The sequence below is a fragment of the Spea bombifrons genome, chromosome 9, assembly GCF_027358695.1.
Source record: "Spea bombifrons isolate aSpeBom1 chromosome 9, aSpeBom1.2.pri, whole genome shotgun sequence".
Classification (NCBI taxonomy): Eukaryota; Metazoa; Chordata; class Amphibia; order Anura; family Pelobatidae; genus Spea; species Spea bombifrons.
The window spans coordinates 18,425,878-18,452,061 of record NC_071095.1 but is presented as its reverse complement, the minus strand read 5'-3'; the positions used below and the strand labels follow the sequence as shown (position 1 = coordinate 18,452,061).

Genomic DNA, 26,184 nt, shown 5'->3' with positions numbered 1-26,184 from the left:
TTGTAAATGAAGTCCACGCTGTCCTAGGTGTCTGTATGGAAAAGTTGTACATCGTAAGCAATTGCGATTCCTCATTTAAAAGCGTCTTCAGTTCCACCACCGTAATGTAAAATCCATGGCTTAATTCCCCCCACCCCTCCCCGGTTTGCAGCAAAATGTTAAGATGAAACATCTTAATGTAGTGGTCAGTTTCCTCGGTGGAGGATTCTCATCAGGATGCAATTCCGGATAAGATATCAATGAGGTTGTCAAATCCATACAGATAACCATCCTCGCGGTTCCCCTCTTGCCAGGGGACGCGGTGGTCCAGCGTCTGCCCTTTAGGCAAACTAGTTGTTTTCCCAAAATCAATTAGCCACACATTAGACTTGCCGTTTTTGTCGTGTACAAACAATAAGGAACTTCCGATTACCTAGTAACAAATAAAAGTGATGCTGGTTAGATTGAAAGGAGACAGAATATGAGATTAGCTTCTTTAGATAGAAAAAAAATGGTTCAGTAGAACAAACCAACAATGCTGTCAGGAACTATAGAACCTTACCACCATAGCATCATCTCAGCCTAGGATTCTTGTGTGAGTTGTGTGAGAGCCTCCAGAAGAAAGAGACGGACATCACTTGTGGCTCATTAACATACCTGCAAAATCCCCAAGGCTGCCCGCCCATGCTTTGCCCCGTCAGCTTCTTAAGGTCGGTGACAGAGCGAGGCTTGGGTGGAGGGGAAAGATGCCAACAGATGTTGGACCCCAATAGGGTATAGGAACGGGCAGTGCTGACCCCTTACACATAAAGTCACTTTATCCCCGCTAGACATACGACATAAGCAGATGAACAGAGACCTAATGTAACGTTCTGCAGCTGGAAACCCATTACCCACCTCATGTTGTTTAAAGAATTCTGATGACTCGACCACAGCTCGGATTTCTTTCAGTCTGCGCAGGTAGTTACTCTGCATAAAAGATGAAAAGGCATCAGGGGTGATTCCGCATAGTCAGTGGAGTTAACCGCTGGCTGGAATAACTAGCATACAAACATTTTGAAAGCCATCAATGTTTCCACATACCAGAATCTTCTTGTCGCCATCGATAAACTCAAAGAATGCTTTGTGGATTTGGTCCAGTGTTTTCGTTGTTTTGAAGTTCGTGTTGCACGTCCCATCACCTTTCTAGGTAAGTGCAGAGAGTTATTTCGCACCCAAACCGGCAATTTATACATCAGAAAAACCATGAAACACAACAAAAAGGAAGTCATTTTGAATCCCGCCTTGCTGAGCACATTCTCACGTTATTAAAATATACCAACAGGACGGCTATCGGAGACGGCACGGCGACGCATGCTGGCTAAAAATATTATTTAGATCTGGTCCCTAATGGTGGCTAATGTTTTTTTCCCCTTCTTTAATTCATCCGCGTTTCCCAATCTGGTTGCAAAATGCCTTTGCACAATTCCCTACACTATAATTGGACACCTGCCATTAATTCAGTCGATCACTTGCATTGGGAGAGCAAGTGACATGTTTTCCCAAACCTGCCCTGCGAGTGGCAACCGGCATTTGCATGTCTGCGTCTGTGACCCCAAAACCACCCTGTCGAGGCATCGCCTGCATTTCCTAACATTTTCCTTTACAAAGGGTTACTTGTTCTCCACCCCATTCCCAGAAACATATTGGCATCGGGATCCCACCTGCCATGGGACTGATTAAAACCATTTGGCAAATCTATAAGAAGAAAAAAAAAAGCATGTTTTACAAACAAAACAATGTACCTAGATAACGCTATCTATCTATTTAGATATCTATCTATTTAGATAGCTAGATAGATAGATGTATCTTGGTACATTTCTTTTGTTCCAGAAGCAGTAATCAAGATGTCTAGTTTCGGGTGAAAGTGCCATTTTTTTGCGGCTTGGTGAATTATTAATCACGGTCTTTTCACAAAGGGGGTGATGACGTTTCCAGCTCCGTTTTATGGACAACTAATGGGAAGGAAAGGCGTTGTTTCCTCGCGAAACGTTGTATAGTATTGCATTCACCGCTGTGAGCTCAAGGCTTACTGTTGGACATGCCAACTGCCAAGGTCGTAAAGCACGCGTGAAAAACCACAGACTGAGTTTACCGGCATTGCTTACTCGTCCGGATAAGCAGACAGGGATAAGCTGCAGCTGAACAGAAATGCACGCCTGCATGGATCTTCATATATATACCGATATGCTTCTACAAGCCTTTAAAACGTACCCGATCAGGATTACGATTGGTGCGCCACCACTCAACGAGGGGTGATGCCGATACAAAAACAGGTCCAATGTGTTTCTTACAGCGGATAAACACTCAACTGCATGGTGCCAAAAATAAATAACAGGCAATTTTTTTTCCCCCTTTTTCCCTTAAAATGAAGAATCCAAGATATTTATTCTTTGGAAACCCAAAGGGTTTTGTTCAAAAGAGGAATGAGAATGTGCTCAACAGTCTCCCCGATATAAACTCTTGACGGAGCGGCAAATCGCCATCATGGGTTGTGCCCCCATATTGAGATTTAAGTGCAGCCTTAAAATCCCTCACCTTTATACCCTCTATCCTAAAGCCCAAGGTTGACGTTGAACTGATGGTCTCTCTCCATTGCATGTATCGTGGCTTTGTCACTGCTTGCTGAGTATGTTCCTCTGGCGTAGGAGCCTCTGGATCCACCTCGATCATTTTCTTGTACATATCCTTCCTCAGTTTTGGCTTTCCGCGGGCCTTTGTCAACTCTTCTTCCAAGTACGTCCTGAAAAATATAAATGTAGACATGAAGTCAGCAGTAGTGTTAGGCTTCTATGAAACAGAGTAGCCTCCAGAAGTCAGTTCCTTATGGGAAGAACGCTAACACTTTCTGGCATCTGACCCAGGTTTAAGAGCGATTGAGATATTTCTCATCCTGAAGTTATACATCCTCCGCTAAATATGAATAGCTGTTACAGCGAGACTGGACGGAGCTTTGGTCCAAATGCGTAGATTGAAATCCTCTCTAGGATTGAGACCTGTAGCTGGCTCAAGAGAACTAAGGCATGAGAATGTTGCGTTATTACAAGTCAAACAGCAGATGGCTGTCTAACACAGCGACACACCAAATACAAAGATCAAATGTGGCCCTTTAACTTAGCAACGAGAACACTGCTTCCTAACGTATTAAGTTCCATCGTAGTCAAGAGGGGTCGAGTGTGTGTTTTAGGAGCTCTAAGCCAAAAGGTTTATCGGACTCCAAAAGTTCTTTTGAAACCAAACGTATTATAAAGATATCATTTTACAAGCAGTCTTTGCCCCACTTTTATAATTAAGTCCCCTTCAACCTATTGGATCTTAGGGACCCTGGGCAGATGCTGAATCTGTTAAACGGCACAAAGGCTACAAAGGATGTGATCAAGTATGGAACCGGTGGAAATGTGGTCTGGTGACCGTAGACAAGAGACTCGAGCATTTAGAATGTAACGGGAAGAACATAGAGCCATCATTAGTTAGAAGGCGTGAGAGGGTTGAAGGTTGGCTCCTTGAAAGGATGGAAAACAACCGGTTAAAGTGGAGAGCGATGGCTGGACAGGTGAGATGGTAAATGCTTACAAATGCCGCTGTGTTACGCGGGTTATGGAGGTTGTGGAGCCTAAACAAAATTGTTTGAGGAAGAGAACAGTAGAGCTGTCTTTGTATGTGGACAAGATATTCATTGAAAAAGTACAGTGCGGCTTCCTTTTTAAGAACATTTAATTCCCAACAGGGATGTGAAAGAAGCAGTCACATCATTCTTAGTCATTTCCTAATATAACCATTCCCTCAAACTACGGCTTATACTGAACTCAGCTCGCCCAAAAGCACAAGGGACTCCCCCAAGTAGAAGTTGCTTTACTGGACCCTCAAGTCAAGTGACCATCAACTTACTTGTATCCACCGTCCGGTCTACGTGTTCCTAGTGTTTAGAAATGAATTACATGCCTAATACATACAGCGCGACGCAGCTTTCAGAAACTAAATAGATGTCTTGTCAAGTCTGATCTTGTACGTCTGCCCTTAGTTAACGCTCCTGGGTTAATTAGTTTGTAGGTGAAGCCACACCACTCCCAAACATAAAACCCTCTGATTACTTAAGTTTAACACCATTTTATATATGTTTTGCAGCCCGCGCCCATATTAGCCACGGGACGTGCCGCACCAGGAAAATATTTATTTTCCTGTTGGTTAGATTTAGTTTAAGGAGGCATCTGACCGGTAATATAACTAGACTCCGGGTCATAGGCGTTTACGGTCATCAGTCCGACCGCCTGGCCTCACACCTTAAACAAGTTTAGACCCACTGGAGGCATAAATCCCCCTGGGCCCACTGACCGGCCGTCAGATACCAGGGTGGCGAGATGTGTGTGTGTGTGTGTGTGTGTGTGTGTGTGTGTGTTAGCTTTTTGGTATTTAACATGCTATATCCATACTATCTCACCTGACCCCCATTTTACAGTCCATAACACACGGCTCCTCGAAGTTGTTGAGCAAGTCATCCAGCTGAATATAACTTTCCCCATCTCGTTCCACCACGCCATGGAACGTGGGAACGCAGCAGCCCAGGGAGTCATTCATCAGCCCCTCGAAGCAGTTCTTCTCGATCTCAGAATAGCGCTTCAGAATCGTACCTCCCGCCGCTGCTTTAAAGCTTCCTGTGAATGAGAAAAGTAATATCTTCTAACACAGAACCGGTTCCTAAAATCAGTATCATTGTAAGTTACTCCAACGTAGAATCCCCAATATCAGTTTCAGCTGACATAGTTCTTACGTTAAACATATGGTTATTGACCCGGGGATATTATTCATTATTGTAAAGCAAGGTGGCTTCTGGTGACTTTCCCTTTGAACACCCCCAGGACCCAGAGCAGTCGTGTTGGCAGCTTTAATTAGCTTGCGCTAGAACGTGGAATTTTCCCTCCTTTGGAAAAAAAAAAAGACTCGCTTTTCGTTTATTTTAAGTTCCGTTTTTCCAGGGGAACGCGAAAATACATTCTTCTTCGGGTTGTCGTATTCTCTTAGGTCCGACAGACCATATCAGGGAAGTTAAGTTACTGATTAGTGCGTTCTGTTCCATGACACGTATAAGAACAAGAGCATAATTAACACTTGCGTTACCGAGCAAGTAACCCAGAAAACCTAAAATGTTCGTCGCACGTTGCGGGCTACTATCACAAATCGGATGGCAGATCAGACCCGTTCAGCCCATCTAATCTGCCTATTTTGTTATTGTTATTTGTATATTGTTTGAAGTACGTAAAGATCGCATACAATGATGTCTCGTAAGCACACAAATTGCTAGTCCCAGATAAGTAATCATGGTTATAGGCCCGCGGCAGGCTATCGCCGAGAGATTATTAGCACTTCCTCCATATACCTTACAATTCTATGTAGCCCGTATGACCTCGAGCGTGGACTGTCCCAGTAAGTATCTCGTCTTACTGGTTTGCTTCACCAGTAATTGTGTAATAGGAAAACACAGCAATACAAAGCACTTTGTGAGCAATGCGGAAAAGGCTTGTGGATAACATTATAAGAACATTACCTAATATTAGGAAACTGTAGCTTACACAAATCAATGCTCTGGCATAGGTCTTGCCCCATAAGATAGCTGCATAGGAGCCGTTTGTAGGAGTTCTCACGTCTATTGGACAAACACCCTGACAACAGAATGCCTCCGTCTTATTCTCGCAGTCGGACACTCTGACTCATGTAAGTTTATGGAGAAACTGACTTCATTAGCATTGCCATAAAGCATCGGCTCAGTGTGGTGCTTCAGTAGGGAATGTCACAGATCTGACAACAATGGCGACCTCCAGGTCTGCAGATAAAGTGAGTTTATTGGTACAAAATGAGATAAAATCAGGTTTTTGTCACCGACTGACACTACTGGATACAGCGCTGGGGGTTATTACTGGATACAACGCTAGGGGTTATACAGAACTGTTTTATGCTCAGGGAGAATACATATTTTGCTATAAGACTTCCCCTTTAGGAGTAGTTTGTTTTTCCCCTTCATCTACAGTCAAGATTAATTGTCTCAGTTTCCTCATTATACCTGTCGAACCCTGGCCAATCATTAACAGGAATCCAAGGTTAGACAGTACGGCTTCTGAACGCCAGGTGTTCCCTAAGAACGCTTAATCCATAAAAAGGAAGCACCGCATATACAAAGCAGACCCAGAGCAGTTAGCAAATCCTGGCTTAAAGCTAATCTCCGAAAAGGCAAGGAGCTATGCAAAATGATGTAACACGCCGGCTAACCCATCGGGCGAGCGGCTACATGGAATCTTCACCTCCACCAGTTAAAGGGTTAATATTTAAAACGAGAGGGTAGGAGTATAGACCGAGTGGCTTATTTTCATTGGCTTAGACTGGTTAAGCTGCTATTAGCATTAATAATTAGAAGACTACAGAGAGGAGTTCCCTGGTGGTCATTTGGACTAGTGCACTTTACAGCGGTTTGGGTTGAGGGGGAAAGCACCTAAAGTTCCATGGGTTCATAAAGTAGTAATTTGGAACTTTTGACTTCAAAGGAATTACTTATATTTATTTGGGGGTTTTACCTGCATGTTTATTTATATAAGTCTTGGCGCAACGGGACTCCGCATTCTTGCATTTTTTATTAAAAAAAAAAAAAAAAAAAGAAAACTTTGAGCAGAAAGGAAAAGGAAGCAATGGTGATTCTGCCTACTCTTCGATGAAACGACAGACGCCGTTTAACATGCTTGAATCCAGGTGTCATGGAGAAAAAAAACACATCAAAATCCATCAAACCTCGTGATTCAAGGTTATATAAAAAAAAAAAAAAAAAAAAAAAAGCCTTTTTACGTATAAAACATCGGCAGTGGATAAATGATTTGGTTCGTGACTCACTCGTACGTCTTAGAGCTCTCCAGGACCGGAAGTAAATAAGCCAAGGTCAGGCGTGATATCACATCTCCCTCGTTGCTTTTATTACACAATGTGTTCGCTCACCTGTGTGGCCAGCTAGCTGCACCCAGCGTCTCTTGAATGGACTGATGACGGGGATATTCACAATGGTCCTTATCTTCTGCCAGGATTTACTCTGCAATGTTTGTAAAAAATGTAATAAGAAAATTAAATTAAAAAAATAAATAATATATATATATTTACAAACACACATACGTATATTACATATGTATACACAAACAGTACTGTGCAAACATCTAACTCAAATCAAGATATGGCGTGACCATTCTTTGCCTTCAAAACAGCATCAATTCTTGTAGGTACAATTACACAAAGTCAGGGATGTTGTAGGCATACAGTTACGTAGGTGTATGAATCATCTATTAAATCTAACAGGTGCCGATGACCACCAATGTAATATGTAAGTTGAGGCACGATCATTAACTGAAACAGAAACAGGTAGGAGGAATAAAACCGGATGAAGAACAGCCAAGCTCACTAACACGGTACGGTTGCTGAAGAGAGTTTAACGTCAAAGTCTTCCACCATGACAACACTGAGCACAGCAACAACACACAAGGTAGTTATACTGCATCAGCAAGGTATCTCCCAGGCAGAAATATCAAGGCAGACAGGGGTTTCCAGATGTGATACCCAAGCTCTTTAGAGGAAGCACAAAGAAACGGTCAATGTTGAGGACCATAGACGCAGCGGTTGGCTGATTTAACTCAGTGCAGTTGATGAAAGACACAACTTGTGTACCTTCCTTCACAATGGGAAGATGTCCAGCAGCATTGGCAGAAAACAACAGGACCCTGGTACACCCATCTACTGTCTGGAGAAGTCTGGTCAAAAGTGGTCTCCACGGAAGACTTGCGTCCAAAAAGCTATACCTCCGACAGGGAAACAAACCCAAGGGACTCAACTATTCCTAAAAACACAGGAACCAGGGTGCAGAAAAATGGCAGCGGGCTCTCCGAAGCTGGACAGCAGTACAAGAATGAGTGTTTGCAGGCAACGTTAAAGCATGGTGGAGGTTTGAGGCTGCATTTCTGCAAAATTATTCCGCAGCATGACAATGACCCCAAACAAATTCTTCAAGAACTATCTTCAACATCAAGACGAACAAGGAGTCCTGGAAGCGATCATACGGCCCCCCGGGTGCCCTGATCTTTACAACATTGCTTAAATAGCAAACACAGAGCACCATTGGAACACAGGAGTGATGGGAGTGATAAAGGGCCATTGGAGCATAGGAGTGATGAGTGATAAAGGGCCATTGGAACACAGAAGTGATGAGAGTGATAAAGGGCTATTGGAACACAGGAGTGATGAGAGTGATAAAGGGCCATTGGAACACAGAAGTGATGGGAGTGATAAAGGGCCATTGGAACCCAGGAGTGATGGGAGTGATAAAGGGGCTATTGGAACCCAGGAGTGATGATAGTGATAAAGGGCTATTGGAACAGATCTTAATATTTATTAAGATATTCCATTAAAAATCTACAAAGTTAGCATGTTTGTGTGTGCGTGTGTATATGTATATCTCTACTGCATGTGTTTTTAGAAATACATATAACGCTGTGAAAGCAAACAGAAGAGAGGCATTCAAATGTTCCAAAACATATTAAACAACTAATTTGTTACGCTGTATTTTTCTCCCTATTAGTAAATGCTTGTACTGCTGTTGCCTAGGTAACAATACACAGATCTCTATATCTCGCTGCCTGACAATAAGGTAATACGAGTTATCTGCAAACCTGACTCATAGAAATGTGAACAACATATTAATGCGCGGACTGGAATAAGCCAAGAGAACCCTTTTTTGTTGATATTATTTCATAGAGTTGGAACGATGGATGCGTCTCTAAGGGTAGTAGGGTTCAAGTCCATATTCCCAATCATAAAACCACTGTCGATATAGCTACATATTTTTTTACCTAACGCTAGTATGGGGTAAGAATGTGTAATTTATTCCTGAATTTTAATTGTTAATTTAATATTTTTTTTTTTTATCAGAATTTTTATTGTACCGATGCTTTTCCATACTTTCCTCCTCGGAAGAGGTCAGGTAAAGTATGCTATTGTCTTTTTTTTTTTTTTTTTTTATCACTATTACATTAAATGAAGCAAATACCCACAAGTTCTAATAATATCGGCATTAAGAAATCAATGAAAAATACAAAAAATAGCTAAATGACTGCCGCAGCAGCAAAAGAAAAAGCCATGCTGTACTTAGCTACTGTCTATCAAGTAGATTTGTGTTTGAACAAATATTTCTGTGGTTTTAATACAATAACTAGCATTTCAAGCCATACTTTTAGTGGGCGGACGGCCTCTTTCATATTTGCATTATTACATGTGTAATCCAAATATTGGCTCCTAAAACTCGTATTGGAAACCCCAAGCTGTGCGCAATAATTTGCGTCCACGTGGGATTTAAGAGTCACTTTCTGGAACAATCAATGCACTCGCTTACAAACAGACCTGAAACAATAGAGAATGGCCTTACATACAATCCCCGGCGTCATGCATCCTCTATCCATTGTTAATGATGTGTGAAAGATGCGAGGCAGGAGACCTGCCAACATTAACAGCACTTCATAGCAAGCTAAAGCTGGAAGATCCGTGCGGACCAAATCTTGACGAACATGACAAAAACTGTTGGGGCTTGCTTGTGTTTTTTTGTATATTGAGGTTGGGAAAGCAATTATACTCATATTGGCTAAAACGATCAAAGCTGAAATACTCTCAATAGAAAAGAGGACGCTTCGGGACATGTTTAGAACACGGATCACTTGGAAGCTAATGGAATTTACTATAATAATGCCAATTGCTTTCAAAGTTCCATACCCGGTAAGCCAAATCCCAAAGGCATAAATGGTAATGTTCCCCTAACTCTTACGATGGTACGATAGGGATACAACTGGTTAGCCTTTTCCATGCTGCTAGGGATCATTTATAAAGAGATGATGTACATTTAAAGGGGGCTATTCTGTGGGTAAATCTGGACGTAGTTGTCTAGTTACAGACAAGAGATCTGGGATGTTTTGGCCAATCAGCCGAGAAAACCTGCCAATTAATCGTAGGAAAGCCTAAAAAATGTCTGCGTTTATGAGCAATACATATAATTGTCTGTTATGTCAGAAAACTGAGTTACGAGGCAAAATCCATCCGTAAAAAACGTGCTCCCTCTGGTTGACCGAGCTGTAAAAGTCACGCGTTGGAAAATTCCGAAATGGAAATAAAAGCAAATTTCAATAGAAGGGATATAGAAGGGATATATAGCTCCTCGTTACTTGTCAGGCTAGCGACGGTTTTGTAGAGGGCAGCAGAGTTATCAAAGTGGTCCGTACCTTGGATACTTGGCAATCGGTTAAGAGAAGCCAGTTAACGAAAATATAGAAGTTTACCTTATTTTCCAGGCTTTGTATCTCGTGGATCTCCTTTAGCCCGGATTCTAGAGCCTCCATTCTGCTTTCACTCCCCATCTTTCATGCTTGTGATATACAAAAGGACTCACTTTCCTGCCATCACTCTGACTCCAGAACATGAGGCGTTTGAATATATAACTTCTCCCCCCCTCCCCGAGAATCATTTTAACCTAAATGAGCTATTGCCAACCCAATACCTGCTGTCCTCGCGCTAATCATGTATTCTAATGACACCGCTACAAAGCCAGGTTTTAAAATAGTAATAGAAATTAAGTGTCGTCCCCAAGTGTAGACGAGAAATAGGGCTTCGGAGAATCTATGTCAGTCTCCACAAAACAATTACTAAACTAAATTCCACTTGAAATCTTTAGTAAAGCAGACCTGTTACCTCTTACATTGAATGGGCAGATTCTTGAACCTGCTTTCAGCCTATCAGACATGCATAGCCTTGTCCCTTATGATGTCATCGTTTTCTGTATGAGATCATTCAGTGAAAAGAAAGTGTTTTGGCTCCAACTTGTTAAAGGAAATCTTAAGAAGATCCACAAAGCGATAGACCACAAAGCAGATGTTGTTCACATTATTGAAACATGTATTTTAATATGTTCCCAACTCTTTACAATGTGCCCCGTCCCTATTGAAGCTTTCGGGTCAGACGCTGCCCCGGGTGATCAGTGATGGTAAACCCCTAGATCACTAGAGTACTGTTTTAATAGAGCCTCTTCTTTATATATCTATCTTCTGTGGAGGACTCCAGGAAAAGGTGGCCTTCAATGGTTCAGGCAATGGAATTATAGATTGTCCATGCAACCGATTATGAGGATAGGCTACTGAAACTAAAGTATCCGGTGTAGACACTCTAAATGTTAGATGACACCAGAAAGTTTATAGGAGCCACAGCTCCTTGGGTTTAATAAACCTATCACTATAAGCGTAATTCACTAACGGGCAAGGTAGCTCAGGTCAGACCCCGACGAGAAGAAACCGTTCAGACTTTGTACCCAAATACCTGCGCTGAACAGATCACGGGTCCCCAGTGTGTTACGTATACCCACATGCCAACTGCACGTGCTTTTGAGGGCTCTTGCGTTAATGGTTTTTTTTTCTTTTTTGTACCGAGGACAATTATGGAAAGCTTAGGTAAACATGCAGTGGATAAAGTGAGGACTGGTTCCTGCCAAGGTAAGAGGCGGGAGAGGCGATACAGTTAAATGTAGAACTCAACCCGTATTTGCTCTTTGGAACTAAGATAACAAGGGAGTTCCCTGAGGTTGGGCTGGAGCAGTCTGGCTGGCCAAACATCCCTATTGAACAGATAAGAATCAGGAAAAACCTGAGTGCAAATTAGTCCCGAGAACCCTCTGTCAGAGAGAAATACCAATAGATGTTAGAACGTTGCTATGGAACTCTTCCTATGTGTCAGGTAGCAACTACTTGCATAATAATGTCCCACTTTGCAAGCAGGATTCTGACATCTGACTATTCTTCACACTACACCAAGGAGAGTTGTCTTTCAGCTCTTTGACTTAACCATGCATTATGAAGGACCAGCCCCGGTGATCCACGAGCAGCTTGGCTGGCCCTGTATCGTGTATGATGCGTGTTATAGCCATCAACAGCTGGAGAGCTGCAGGTTGTCCGCCCTGCCTTTGGTCAATAAGAAACTCTGACAAGGATGCCTTCATCAACAGGATCATCCCAGCCTCCCAGCAGAAGTGTTTTTTGTCCAGTAAGTGAAAATCAACCCAACTCCCTTATGAAAGGTTAACCGAACTGGCCCTGCATAATGTAATTGCAATTATTTTATATTATGCATTATACAGGGCCAGCTCAACCCTTCTTGCATGAGAAGCTTGCCGAGGTTGGCCCTTTTTAATGCATAGGGTAGCCAAGAGCTATCAGAACGGTATTGATAGGATTTATATTTACTAATGGAAGCACATCATGTGATCTACTCGTTTTTGCGGTTGTTTTCGAAATATTACGCTTGCCCGGGCTCTAAATTAAATATTTACCATAACTAGCCGAGCAAAGGTAAATCCATCGAACAAGATAAAACCAGAGGAATCGATATAAGACATTCTGTACAGTAGTAACTGATAAGCTGCTGCGAAGCAATAAGCGGCTCTGATAAAGTAAGCCCAATAAAACAGCATACGAGCCACGCTAAGTATAGTAAACTCTGTAACGCGGACTAATGCGAATGTGTTCATTCCAGGAAGACACGGGACTGGATGATGACCACAGACGCCTGTAACACAGGCTAAGAAGATACAGAGGTTATGATCTTACCAAGATTTTCCCCCAAGTAGTTTTGCTGAAGAGCCCTAAAAAACATAAACATAAGCACATAACGCTAGGAGAAAGTATTTGTACTTAGACGGCAAAAGATTGCAAGGTGACAGATAAGCTGAAAATATTAATAATGATGATGACTGCTGTAAATAGCACCTGTTCCAGACAGACAGAACTGAAAAGCTTTGTGCATTCCAGATGAAAAACGTTAAGACAGAAGAGGTCTGAAAGCACCGACAAAATTACAGCTGGTATTAAACATAGGAAGTATGAGTTTCTGTGGCATAAATGGGCGACCGGGTAGCTAAGAGGCAGGCGCGGTTCAACACAGAAAAATACAAAGGTGCGCATTTGGGGGAGACAGACATCCATAATTTAAGCCGATATGACAAGCATCTTGTTAATGCAGTGGGCTTTTGGAAAATGTTTCATGTTAAAGTCAATAATTAATAAAAGTAAGTTTTTGTACTCAAAAATCTGTATTTCTTTTTTCAAACAGCAAAACAGCAGGGTTAGGATCCAGGTCCCCCACAGTGCTGGAGGGGACCTGGATCCTCCCACTTCGGCAGCCGAGGGGAGTCTGAGCGATGCGCGTAGACAACCACCGCTGCCGGCACTTCCACCGTGGCTTCTATAACGGAGCACCGGCGTGACATAACCTTCCGGCGCTCCACCATAGAAGCCCCGGCAGCGGAGGTTGTCTACGCGCATCACACAGACGTCCACCGGCTGCCGAAGGCCTATAATCGAGCCAATACGAAATATATACACATACATGTGTATATCTTTCTTGTGATCTTTTGTACCTAAAATATGTATAAATGGTTATCTTTTTCATCAAAGTTGATGCCAAGCAGCTCACCACCACCACTCCTCTTTTTGGGAACATAACAGCTGGCACCTAGCATGTATTACTAAAGAAGGTATAGGTTTTGGGCCAGGTTGGCTGCACCTTTTTGGGTGGGGAATTTATGAGTAACGTAAAGGAATGTCGAATATCAAGGCAGGATTAGACACGTTAAAAATGCAAACATTTCCCTTGATTAAAAACATAGCGCCAAACCGTACAAAAACTCTTTCGAGATCTCTGAGATAAACACCAATTGTACAATAATTACAAAACACAATCAGCAGACTTAACCCAAAATGTTCTCTTTTCTTTCCTTTTTTTTGGGGGGGGGGTGTCCATTTCTAATTATGGTGCCTATATATACTCGGTACCGAGCTGGCTGGGTTTGTAGGGATATTTCTTCAGTAAGCGAGTATCGATAGCCACCTAAGCGATGTCGCCAATATCTGACCTCAGACACTTAAGCCGAGTACTGGTAAGAACGCACCTGTGCGTACCTGCAGGGGTTTCTTTCCCAATGAGAAACAGGTAAATCCTCTTCCAAGTAACGAGCAGCGCCTAGGGTCGTGATACCAGCCATTTGTCCTTTTAATGGAAACGTGTCAATCGTACATGCTGCCCACCACCGCCATATGTATATGTGGGAAACGCAGAACGACAGAAGGGAATAAACGACTTAAGTAACAGATTTTCTTCTATACATTCCGCATAACATCAGCAGTGGGGGAAAAGTGTGTGTGTGGGGGGAATATGGTCCTGATAAATTCAGCATTAGCGTTTGGGTCCTTTCCCACACTTAGTAAAGCCTTCATTCATGTACACAAATAGCAGGTTATTGAATTAGAACTTTGTAAGTTAAGAAATAAAGCTCTTATGGTACATACGCCATTATATCTGGGCTTAAGCGATGACGGTCATAAAACAAAACCTGTTTTTGCCAACAGATTGTGATAACATGGAACATTTCAGGACATTGTGGCTGTGTTTATGACACATTCTGATGATAGAGATATATATATATATATATATATATATATATATATATATATATATATGATAATCACATCTTGTTAAGCAGCTCCCCCATAAGAGAGGAAGAGCCTGCCATTACTCATGCATTTATCAATGTCAACGGATAACACGAGCCCGGGGTGCCGCGGTAGAAGACAAGGAGGTTAGGAGCCCTGCGGCACATACCTTCCAAACTTTTACATAGACAAATGGGAAACACGCCTGTTCTGTTTTTCAAGTTGGTGTTGTATGTATGGCCAAGGGGCAGGAAAGTTTCCTTGATGTTATGGCCACAAGTAGCACAGTAAACCACCCCGCAAGACCAACTTCTTTTATACACTCTCTCTATCTATCTATCTATCTATCTATATATATAGTGTTCTCCTGTAGAACCTCACTGCTATGACGATATTGAGCTTATAGATGGATCTGTAAACCAGGTTGGCCATTGCCAACTTTTTGAACGTTAAAAGACGCTTGCGTTTGATTTGTTTTATGTTGCTTCTGCTCTCCCCAACAGCCAAGGTCATACACGTGTTACAAGAAAGCAGGTGTATCCTTCCTTCATATCCTGTCAGCACCACAACTGCAGCTGCTTTCACCGTCTCAACGCTATTATAAAAGCTGCAGCGTGGAAGTATTTACCTTACAACGTAACACCGTACAGATGACACAGATAACCAACTACGCAGTCAACGTGAAGTTTTTCTTATAGATGTCAATATTCAAAAGGAAGAACGAATAGATTATGGTCAATTCACTGGCAGGGAGAGTAGGCTTTGACTTATGAAAGGCAGGTTCCTCCAACATGAGGGACTCAGCTTGCCCTGTATAATAAATAGTTAAATGGGAGAAAAGACCAGCTAAGTGATTCGTGGTGGCCAGGCTCCTAATATTGGTCACCATCATCATCATAAGAGCCTTGGGGGGTATTCTCAAGTTGAAGTTAATACCTTTCATTTCACCAACACAGAAAAAGAAAGTCATGTGAGCTTCCATCTGAAGAAGAGATCTCTTAGGTCACAAAGGCTACAGTAACGTTACATCTTCCTCTATGGGGTCCTTTGGGTGACAACGGGGGGACGAGGCTAATGCTAACCTGCGGGCTCCTGTCTAAACACTGGCCACGTTCATATGGATGCCCCCGCTTTGTATTTCACTCTCCATCCCTGCGCCCAACTTCACTTTAGTCTTTTAAATGTTGCTTGACGTTGCTATTAATTTAATATAAAAAAATTATTTAAAAACGACAGATATCATCAAAACGTGCAGGGTACAGAACGTGCTCTTCTGGTTTTCTAGGTCACAGATACAAAGTCCGGACCCAGACATGCTCGGCGGTTGATTCGGCCGAATGTCGCTGCCAACATGCGTTTTTATCAAACCCAGCCTCTCGGGAAGCATGTAAGGTGAACACAGCACATCGCCTTATCTAAACGGGTGTTGTGTTTGCTTTTAGAAATAGCCGAAGCCTTTGGTAATCACGCCCTTCGGCCACTAAGTCCCTTTAATGACATTATTACATAACTTTAACTTGCATTGTTTCTCTTACAGAATTTAAGGGCGCTTTTGCGGTTTATATTAAGAGGCGGATACAGAAGGAGTTCTCAAAGATCGCTTGTTCCTGCTCCGTTCACATTTCTTGGATGGCTTAAGTTGAATGCTTGTCTAGCAGGTTAGCAGAGAGACTTGCGTTCTGATACAATAAACCTTTAGTATACTTGCAGTACTGGATTTAACCCAGGTATAATAATAATAAATCGCCTCGGTAATTCTACACATTCATGGCCACCGGAATACATTTTGTATTTGCTCCTCTGCCTTCCTTTGGCGTGCAAATCGGCGCATGCAGTTTCTTTTAATAAAAGTTATAAAATACGACATCTGCCCCCTCCCCGCCGCTTCTTCTACTGAAGGAGGCAGTGAACTTTAGTATGCTACCCACTGAATTCATTTGGGAAAACAACCCACAACTTGTGCTTTTCGTGACACTTTAATTATTTTAAGATTTTATACACAGTTTTTATGTATTTAAAGTCAGATCATACTCTGTATCCTTAGAAAAACTTTCCTGTCCCACAAGCAATATACCCTCAAATAAAGCTTTGACCCTGTACCTTCTCTGGAACAATACGATCGGCTCCTTTCTTGCAGTACCTCGGCATCGCGTTTCGTTCTATGGCTGCTAGCCTTTTGATTGCGTAGTCAGATGTTACTTGGTCAAGTTACTCCAACAAAAATAAATAAAAACATTTTGTGAGCTGCTCTCACCCAGCTAATTGGCGTGCCGTTAATTACGGGTCGTGCTTCCGACGCTAGCTGGAAAAATAACAGGGAAATAAATGATGGCGATTGCCACACGAGGCTTATTGTCCGAGATTAGAGATACAAAACATACAATTTGTCAAACGATGGAAACCTGCGATGGAAGGAACCCATGTTTCTCGCGGAGTGCCGATGCAAGAAGCGAATATGAAAAGTCTAAGGCGAGGACATTTATGAGAAATGGGAACAGACTTGCTTTTACAGGCGTCACCAGAGCAAGAACAACTTATACCGTGAAGACACGGGGTCAGGGAAGATGTTACGGAGGCTTAAATGTCAACTTATTCGTGGTTAAGTATCTAGTCACAATGGAAAGATGGTGCAGCTTCCCAACCAGGTGGGGCAAGAATGACTCCTCCTGACATCCGACTGGTGTCTGCGTCAGATTCGTACGAGGTGCAAACAGGTTCATTGGCTCACGTTCATGGAGTCACTGGACTTTTCGTAACAGATGTAAAGTCACGAGCAATTGCTTCAAAATTTAAAAGGAAATATATAAAAGTAATAGGGTGACTGGAAAAAGGAGGAGATCAGACATGAAACTAAATTGCACAAAAAAACTAAAAAACAAAAGCGACTTCCATTATATAACAGGATGGGAATAACGATTGCGTGCGGCCCTCAGCCCCTTAAGATGAATGCCCAAATCCTCCCCAGTCATGTAAAGTGGCACAATGTATCATTTTTTAGGGATCACAATTAACGGAACACGATCTTTAATAACACCAGCCAGACCAGAATGCCCCACTCACGGACAAACGTCAGGTGCCTATACACTAAACGCGTGTATATGGTCATCGGGGAGCGGTTTCCTTCTCCAGAAGATATCTGAGAAGAACAGAGCGGCTTTTGCCAAATGGAAAGATAAAACAGAAGGAGATATCCAAGGTTAAGTGCAGGGGACTGCGGGGAATTTAGATGAATGGAAGGTGCTTAAATGCCAATGACACTAATTGAATGAAAAACGTGCAAGCGAGGAGCTTTTACAACAGATTTAACGAGTCTAAAAAATGCCGCAGGCCCACATACTCGTACTCCGGGAAGTATGTCCACAGATACATCATTCCTACGACCAGTGATGAGAGCGATTATGTAGTTGTGAAAGAATGAGAACGCTAAGTGCATTTTCAACATATTTCTAGTAAGCACCAGAAAAACTGAGACCGATGACTGATCCCATTAGTGACCTTATTTCCGCGTCACCGAGTAACATTTGGGCAAACACATTTATATACACACGTATTGTCTATGTTAACTTTACAGTTTAATGTCCCCGAACCCACACTAAAGAAGAATGCATGGGGGGGGTGGCAAACGCATATATGGGGGATTCCTCTGGCCCTGGTCCAGTTAGTCTAGTGGTTTTGTCACAAGAAGAGATACATAGATGGGTCACTAGTGCTCCAGCGGATGTACATGTCATGGTTCTTCTATGTGTATCCAGCAAACTAGATACTTCTACGTAAGCGAACCGTGAAAAATAATCGCACATCATGGAAAAGAGGTCCATAATAAGAATGAATCATTTTATTATAATCTTGTGATCATTCATAAGACAAATCTGATTTACTGCAAGGTCTTCGTTTAGGTAACAGAGTCAGAACGTTCTCAGACAAGTGAATTAAACGTAACAGGTTATGGATCAGTGAACTGTATCCTGGAATATTCTTGTGACGGCGTCTGAACAAATGAAAAGCACTGCGTGGACTGCTTGACTTTCCAGCACTATCTGTCCAGAGAGAAGAGTCAAGTGCAATACATCGTATCTGTGCGCCGACGCATGAAGCAGACAGCGATGAAAGCAAAACATTACGGCTCAGAGAATATATATATATAAAAAAATAAATAATAATAAACTCAATTTACATAACAGTAGAACTTAAAGGGGCACTCCAGCATCATATACACCTTATGCATATGACAGCTGTGTGGACCACTTAAAATTTCATCTTCCCACACCCACCATATAAATGTCCTGCAGGAGTCGTGTTTGGCCAATCATTTTAACAGGAGCACTTTCCTGCCACTGACTGGCTGCTTTAAGTGTGTATGTGTGCATGTGTGCATGAATGTCTAATTGTGCGTGTGTGTATGTGTGCATGGATGTCTAATTGTGCGTGTGTGCATGAATGTATGAATGTATGTATGTGCATGTGAGCATGGATGTCTAATTGTGCGTGTGAGCATGAATGTATGAATGTATGTATGTGCATGTGAGCAAGAATGTCTAATTGTGCATGTGAGCATGGATGTATAATTGTGCGTGTGTACATGAATGTATGTGTGTATATGTGTGCATGGATGTCTAATTGTGCGTATAGCCCTAAACAGATATTAAACTCACTCACAAGGACTATTCTGGTCTCAGATTACATATTAATAGAAAGAAATAGAGTACAGATTTTTCTTGACATGGTTGGCAGATAAACACTTCAGACCATTCCACTCGTGGGCAGAACACTAAATCGTGTAGCTGCCGAGTTCATATCCCATGAAGATCAATCAGTCTGAAGGCCTTGTGATATACCAAGTGTTTTTGGATCAATAAACACAATAAGAAATGAAGGCACACAAAACAATGTGACTCAAATTATATATATTTCAGTCAATCCCTTTTAAGTGCATCACACATTAGATTCTATAAGAATTTAGGAGCCATTAAGGCTTTTTTTTTTTAATTAATATTTCTAATACAATTAAAATGAAACTTAAGTCACAAAGTCCTGACTCCTGTCCCATTTAAACTAGCAAGGGACTGCCCCGACTTTCTAGTTCAAAAAAAATTTATAATGAAGTTGCGGGTAATAATGTAGATCAAGGTCAAACATTCCAGATCAACCTACACGAAGCCTTAATATGAATTAATATGTACTCTTTCAATATAACACGCACACCGCGTTGATACATATTTGCCATGGATTATACTATTCGATTTCTCAGCCAAGCGATCGCGGAGAATTCTCCATCCCAACACAACATAAGGAAGACCAGATTTAGTGCAATTCTAAAACCAGAATGACAGGTGACAAACGGGATATTTAAATTGATTTTTACGGTGGAATGTATAAGAATGCTGGATTCTATTCCCCCAAAAATGTACAAAACCTGTATAATCACTCATAATATGGAGAAGGCATTGAATGATTGAACATCTGGAGCCATCAGACCAGCGACCTAGCCTCATGGTGTCAGTACATACCGTGACCTTTTTCTCTGCAATCTGCAGCACTTCACAGAGCAGACTGATTCACGCTGAAAGCCAGTCATTGTCGTTAGTTTACAAGAGTAGGTTTCCAGCAACCATATGCAGCGATCTCATTCCTTCAAAAGGTTGGCGTCGGTATCGAGGCAACAGATTGCAAAGTAAAACACTGGTGATGCACTGAATACATCGAGAAGCATTCGCACTCTTTTAGCAACGCATCCGGCTAACGGTGACATTCAAAACAGTTACGACGGATCACAAATATCTATATAGAAAAAAAAAACCTTCTGCGTAGATAAGAAGTCTGGTTTAATGATCAATTATCTTGTATTAAGATTATCCAATTATTTTACAAAAAAGGATCGGGAAGCACTAAAGGATCTTGGAGGAAAGAAGAGAATGTAGATGTAACAGAAACAAATACTTAAAAAGGGAGGTTTATTTCCTCTAAAATTTAGAGAGTCAGAGGTTTAGCAGTAATATTAGGGCGTTTTACTTTATGGAGAGGGTGGTAGATAAGTGGAACAGACTCCCATCAGGAGTGGTAGAAGCTAATACAGCGAGGGAATGTAATTATGCTTGGGATTGGCACATGGCTCCTGAATCAAGACAAGACTGAGGCTCTACATCACGAATAATGGGCAGACTAGACAGGCTGAAAGGTTCTCATCTGCCATCGTACTCCAGGTTTCTCTTCATTTACTTTTTCAGAAACACGCTGCTCGCTGAACGCTAAACAGTTTAGGTTTAAATGGCAGGATGTAGGAAAGCTACAAACAGGCTTTAATCCAAGCCTTTCCTTCTGGAATATGTTTTTAGTATTGGCAAGTAGCAAGCAAAGTTTAGTATTTTTGTGGAGCAGGGGTTTTAGTATTACATAACCCACCATTCACATCAGCACCATGGACAGGGGCTCGATAGCCTTACCACTGTCAAAGGGACACCTGCGAAATCTAAAACCAGTGATCTGACGCTAGCAACTGCCTAATAAATACTGCTCATTGTGCTCTTACATACACAGCTTGCAATCAATGATTCCACTTCAAAAAGAAAACAAAAAATATAAAGCCATCATGACTAACATGTATGCAGCCCAGCAGAACATGTGCACTGAGAAAATACCTTTGTGTTAGAACCACCAGTGACCATAGATATGTTTTTTTAGATTAATAAAACTTTATTACATGATTAAATAGAAAAAATTTGATTGACCTTAAAGCAGGTTGAGGGGGCTACCTCTAGACACAAAAAGTCATTCTCTAGCACGCAGGATAGGAAAAACCCCATCTTTGGAGGAAACCTTTGCAGGACCAGACCATATATATGTTTTAATCACACCCCACAGCTCATTCTGCAGTCATTAAGCAAATACAGCGTCTTTATTAACAAATCCAGTATTATTAGCTCATAGTTCCATTAATAAAAGGCTTTCACAATGGGCATCACCAACTTAATCAAAAGTCCTACCGTCAAAGACCTTCAAATCATACTTCAGTCAACGAACCTGCTAACAGGTTTTAAAGTCAGACAGAATCTTGGCAGAGGAAGCATACATTCGCTGTGAATTCCATATCCATGCGCCCATTTCTTTTATAAACCAGACATTTAGAACCTGTTTACATTATTCTTATCAGTTTTAGAACATTACTAGTTCAGACTATCAGGAACTGGGTCCATACAGACTAATAACAGAGCGCCCAAAGATGGTGTTCAGGGCCTGATACAGGGCGGCCGAACCCTCCAGAGCACCGAGCACCCAGGGTCATGCAGCCACATACCAGCACCCTGACATAGCAGCTGATGTTAACCAGAACTTGGAGAGATCCTGCAGGCACCCTGGAGCAGGCATGAGACATAGCACTAGACTTGTGTGCGGTATGCTGCAGGCTGGGAGTGTGGAAGCTAAGCAGAGTACAGGAGAAACATAGCAAGGGGGACAGAGCAAGGGACAGAGAGACAATGCAAGAAACATAACCAGACAAGATACACATAATACAGGGTACAAGACAAGGAATACTCAAGAGCTGACATGAACAGGACAGGACACCCCCCAAGCGGGGATACAGGACACCCCCCTAGCAGGGATACAGGACACATCACAGACTGACACACGAATACAGGCACTAACCTAGGACTGAATGATAACAATTGGAGATTCCGTCACATCCTTTGACCATAGTATGCTTAGCCCAGCACTATGCCAAAGTACTCCAATGACAGCGGGTCCTAATGCTAAACCCTGCTTACTGCATTACTAATAAACAAAACATTAAATCCAAACACAGAACTGAGAAGGACATACCTTTAGACTGCAGACTGAAACAGAACACACAGGTGGGGCTCACCTTATAAAAGAAAGAGAGCTGAAGCAAAGAGCAAGACTGGAATCAAGAAATCAGATTCAGGACAGAACATACAGAAATCCAGAAACGGAACACAGCAAGACAGGGAAACAAAAGACACGCGGCTTCACAGCCTGGATGAGGCCTGACACAAACACTACCTATATAGTAACTCAAAAGGTCCCGTCTTAACATTAAAACTGTTTTATGTCCGTATCAAGTATTTAAGGTTCTTTGACCAAGTCAGGACAGTTCACCACAGTAGGCCGAATATAGAGAGTTTTGACGTTTTACAGGAGGGCATCCCTTAATAAATTGGACATGAAATGATAGAAGAAGGAGCAATAAGACTAGTAAAGACGCAAAGATCTTGCAGACATAACAGTCCCATAAAGAAAGCTCTTAAGCATGTTGAAAAATCAATAAAATATTTCATTAATGAGTTTCATGTACACAAACACCACAGTATATGTAACAGCCACAGATAGTCTGGATCAGTAGCTGAGGATCCACAATGCAGAACCCATGCATGAGCCAGAGGCAAGCACAATAGTAATGGAGAAGCACGCCAAATAAAAGCCAGGTAGGAGCTGGAGAAGCCAGGACTATCATGAGACAAAGCCAAGGAATGGAGAGGAGCCGTGAGCCGCAAAGCAAAAAACTTTTTAACAGGCAATGAAGGGGACAGCTCAGGAGCCCTTAAATAGCCCCCAGGAAGATAACCCCGCCTCAAACTAATTGCATAAATATACAGAGAAATGGCCGGCTATCTGATGAGTGGTGTGCGCATGCGGGAGGAGCCCGCCTGGCAGTGTCTGTGGGAGGCTGCTATGGCTGCAGCAGCCGCAGGTAAGTTGTTAGCTGTTACAGTATTACTATGTGTCCTGATGAAGACCCATTTAATTGGGTCTGAATGTTGCCAACTTTAGCCGACCCTGGGATTAGCACGTCCAGATTAAAGGAAAAAAGAAATGCTCTTTAAACAGGCAGCCCTCCCATAATACCGAGCAATGTAAAAATATTATATCTTTTGGTAGTTTAGCAAGCATTTTACTGTTTTAAGTCAACAGTTTGCATTATCTTATTGGATTTCAGTTGCTTTCGTCACAACATTGTAATATTTGGTGAATAACTGCAGCCAGTACTATAGCTGTATAACGGTCAATGATGGGGTGAGCTTAATTATGCTTTGGCCAATTCATATAACCAAAACCTCTCATTTATATTATGTTTATATATTTGTTGCCAACTTTATTAGGGTGAGAAGCGCAGACAGTTTTTGTTTTTTGTATACATTGTACAGCCAATACACTGTTTTTGCAGCATGCTTACACCTGTTTGGTAGGCCTCGTATTATACATTTGTATTATTTGAGCCTGTGACTAGCTTAGCGCACCGACGTTTTTTCTTTTAACGGTCAATAGTTAAAGCAACCACAACAGAGAACACAATCAATCATATCAACACAACGACAATCGAGAATGACATACAAACTGCATTGCTGCCAATAATGAAAACATTACAAAACATGTATATAAAACCTAGTAACAGGGGAATAGCCACAGAGAGAGGTTACTTACAAGAATACAATATCAAAAAACACAGAATCAAACAAAAAATACTACATCACTTTTTAAGATTGTCTTTAAAGCCATGCATAGTATATTAAAGGTGCTGCCCACTACTTAATGCAATAACAGGCACTGGTTATAGCCATAGAGCCTGAAAAGGCTTGTTGAAAGTTTTTTTGTTTGTTATATCATTGTTTAAATGGAGCACTATCCAAACTGGTTTACTTCCATGGTCCTCATTTTAGAATAAGACGTAATCTAAAGGGTCAGACGATTGGAAGTAATGTAAGGAAGCTTTGATTTACTGAGAGGGTGCTAGATAAGTGGGGCAGCTTCCCAGCAGAAGTGGTAGAGGCTAACACAGTGAGGGAATTTACACATGCATGGGATAGGCATATGCCTCTAGAATCGATTGATTAAGGTTTGAGTCTTTACAGCGAGAAACATAGGCAGAATAGACAGGTGAATAGGTCTGATCTGCCTTTAAAAAGAGAACCGAACTGTCACTAATAGCCTTAAGGAACTAGCAAGATTGGTGGGGTGATAACCGACAAGTCCTTTAAGCCGGGCAGAAGCATTTAGCTGCAGCTTTTCATTTTTTAACTCCTAGAGCACAGAGTATCTGCCAAACATCAGAAACTTTCCAGCCACCAGGAGTCCTCTATCGCCAGTAACTGACGTCACGTCTGCCCTCTATCAATACCTACGTAGGCAGCATGTCAATAACGCCAGTACTGTACCTATCAGTGTCTCCCTGCCGCAGCAGGTGTCTGCGACATTTCATATTCCCTGATGTTAGGCAATGTGGTTCCCAACAAGTACTTTCCATCACTGAAACCTGCACCCCCCCCCCCAGTCACATACACCACCATTCAAAGGTTTGGGGTCACTGTCGCTGTTTTCATGGAAACATTTCTAGCCGTAACATAATTGCAGAAGGGTTTTCTAAAGATCAATGAGCCTTTTTAACATGCGGTTGGAACACAGGAGTGATAAACATTAACCCTGTCTGTGCTGGATGCCTGATCCATTTCATGTTTTAACAGACAAAATCTGCTTTTATTTCAAAGACAAGTACATTTCTAAGTGACCCCAAACTTTTGAACCATAGTGTAAATATTTAAATACCCCATTTTTTTTTAATTCAACCCAATTTTCAGTTCCTTTAGCCATTGAGTCACTTTATATATCTCAAGCTCAGCAGCTCTGTTTATACTTACACAGTTTGTGTTTATATATAATAAATCAGCCGGTGATAACAATAACAACATCTTTATACTTTTGTATCTATTTTATCCGTTTGTAAATATGTTTTCTTACGTAAGGTCCGCAGCAGATTTCTAACCCACGCAAACTACGTTACTAATCACTTAAGTTCAGAGTTTGTGATGAGACGAGTCCGAGCTGCAGTTCTCTCGCTCTTGAGCTGAGGGGCCCCTGAATCTATAGGGCCCCGAGTGCTAAGGTGCTTCCTATGCCCCGTTTTCTATACAACACGTTAAGTCGATGCAAGTGGACATAAATCATTAAGGGTCATCAGGTGTGCCGCACGCAGGTGAGGCTCTGCTTTACGGCAGGTAACTGCTACCTTGTGCTCTAAGTGCATGAATATGATGCTAGGGTCCCCCTCGCAGCCCTGAGTGCCCACTCACCAATCCCTGCTCCTCACTGTGCTCCAGGTCCACGTGGCCCTGGCTCTTGCTCTCGGAGTCGCTCAGCAGGTCGTCCTCGGAATCCTCCAGTGCCGAGGAGGAGCCGGTGGATGACAGGGAGTTGGTGGATACGGACAGCCTCCGGCTGGTGAGTTTCAGTAAGCCGTCCGTCCCCAGACCGAGCACCGCGACCGGGCTGGGGGGAAGCGTGGGCTCCTCAGAACTTGTCACCGTCAGCTGAGGGATAACAGGGGGCTCCCAGCTCCCCCGCCTCGGCTCCTCGGACACCTCCCCGTTGCTCCGGTGCCAGCTGCCGCTGCCCATCCTTCTCCTCCTCCGGGGCTCCCTCTGCCCGTTCCTCTCAGCCGAGCACCGAGCCTCGAAGTACAAGCGCAGCTCTCCTACGCTCAGTCGCTTCCTCCCGCAGCTTGGGCTAAGCGAAGGAGTGGGCTCCCCCGAACCCCCCGCATGGTTCATCCCAGTGCTGCTGGGAACCTCAGTAGGAATCATCCAAAACGCTCAACGCAGGGGGAGGTTTGGGGACAGCGTGC

At 42.4% G+C, this 26,184-nt stretch overlaps 1 protein-coding gene across 1 annotated transcript; it reads right to left on the bottom strand.

Moving 5' to 3' along the window:
- On the bottom strand, positions 1-26,184 carry LOC128505118 (inositol-trisphosphate 3-kinase A-like). Its single transcript, XM_053475418.1, has 7 exons — positions 25,634-26,184; positions 6,994-7,084; positions 4,457-4,670; positions 2,557-2,761; positions 1,063-1,164; positions 877-948; positions 1-412 (listed from the first exon to the last, which is right to left on the bottom strand). Exons 1-7 carry the CDS (start codon positions 26,141-26,143, stop codon positions 212-214), a joined length of 1,395 nt encoding a protein of 464 aa, XP_053331393.1. The 5' UTR covers positions 26,144-26,184; the 3' UTR covers positions 1-211.

Bases quoted from the DNA above. Each gene is read 5' to 3' on its own strand.
- LOC128505118 (XM_053475418.1), bottom strand. From the start codon at position 26,143: ATGATTCCTACTGAGGTTCCCAGCAGCACTGGGATGAACCATGCGGGG. The intron at 2,762-4,456 runs GTGAGATAGTAT...TATATTTTTCAG, and splicing joins GACTGTAAAATGGGGGTCAG to GACGTACTTGGAAGAAGAGT. The intron at 949-1,062 runs GTATGTGGAAAC...TCTTTTATGCAG, and splicing joins ATGGCGACAAGAAGATTCTG to AGTAACTACCTGCGCAGACT.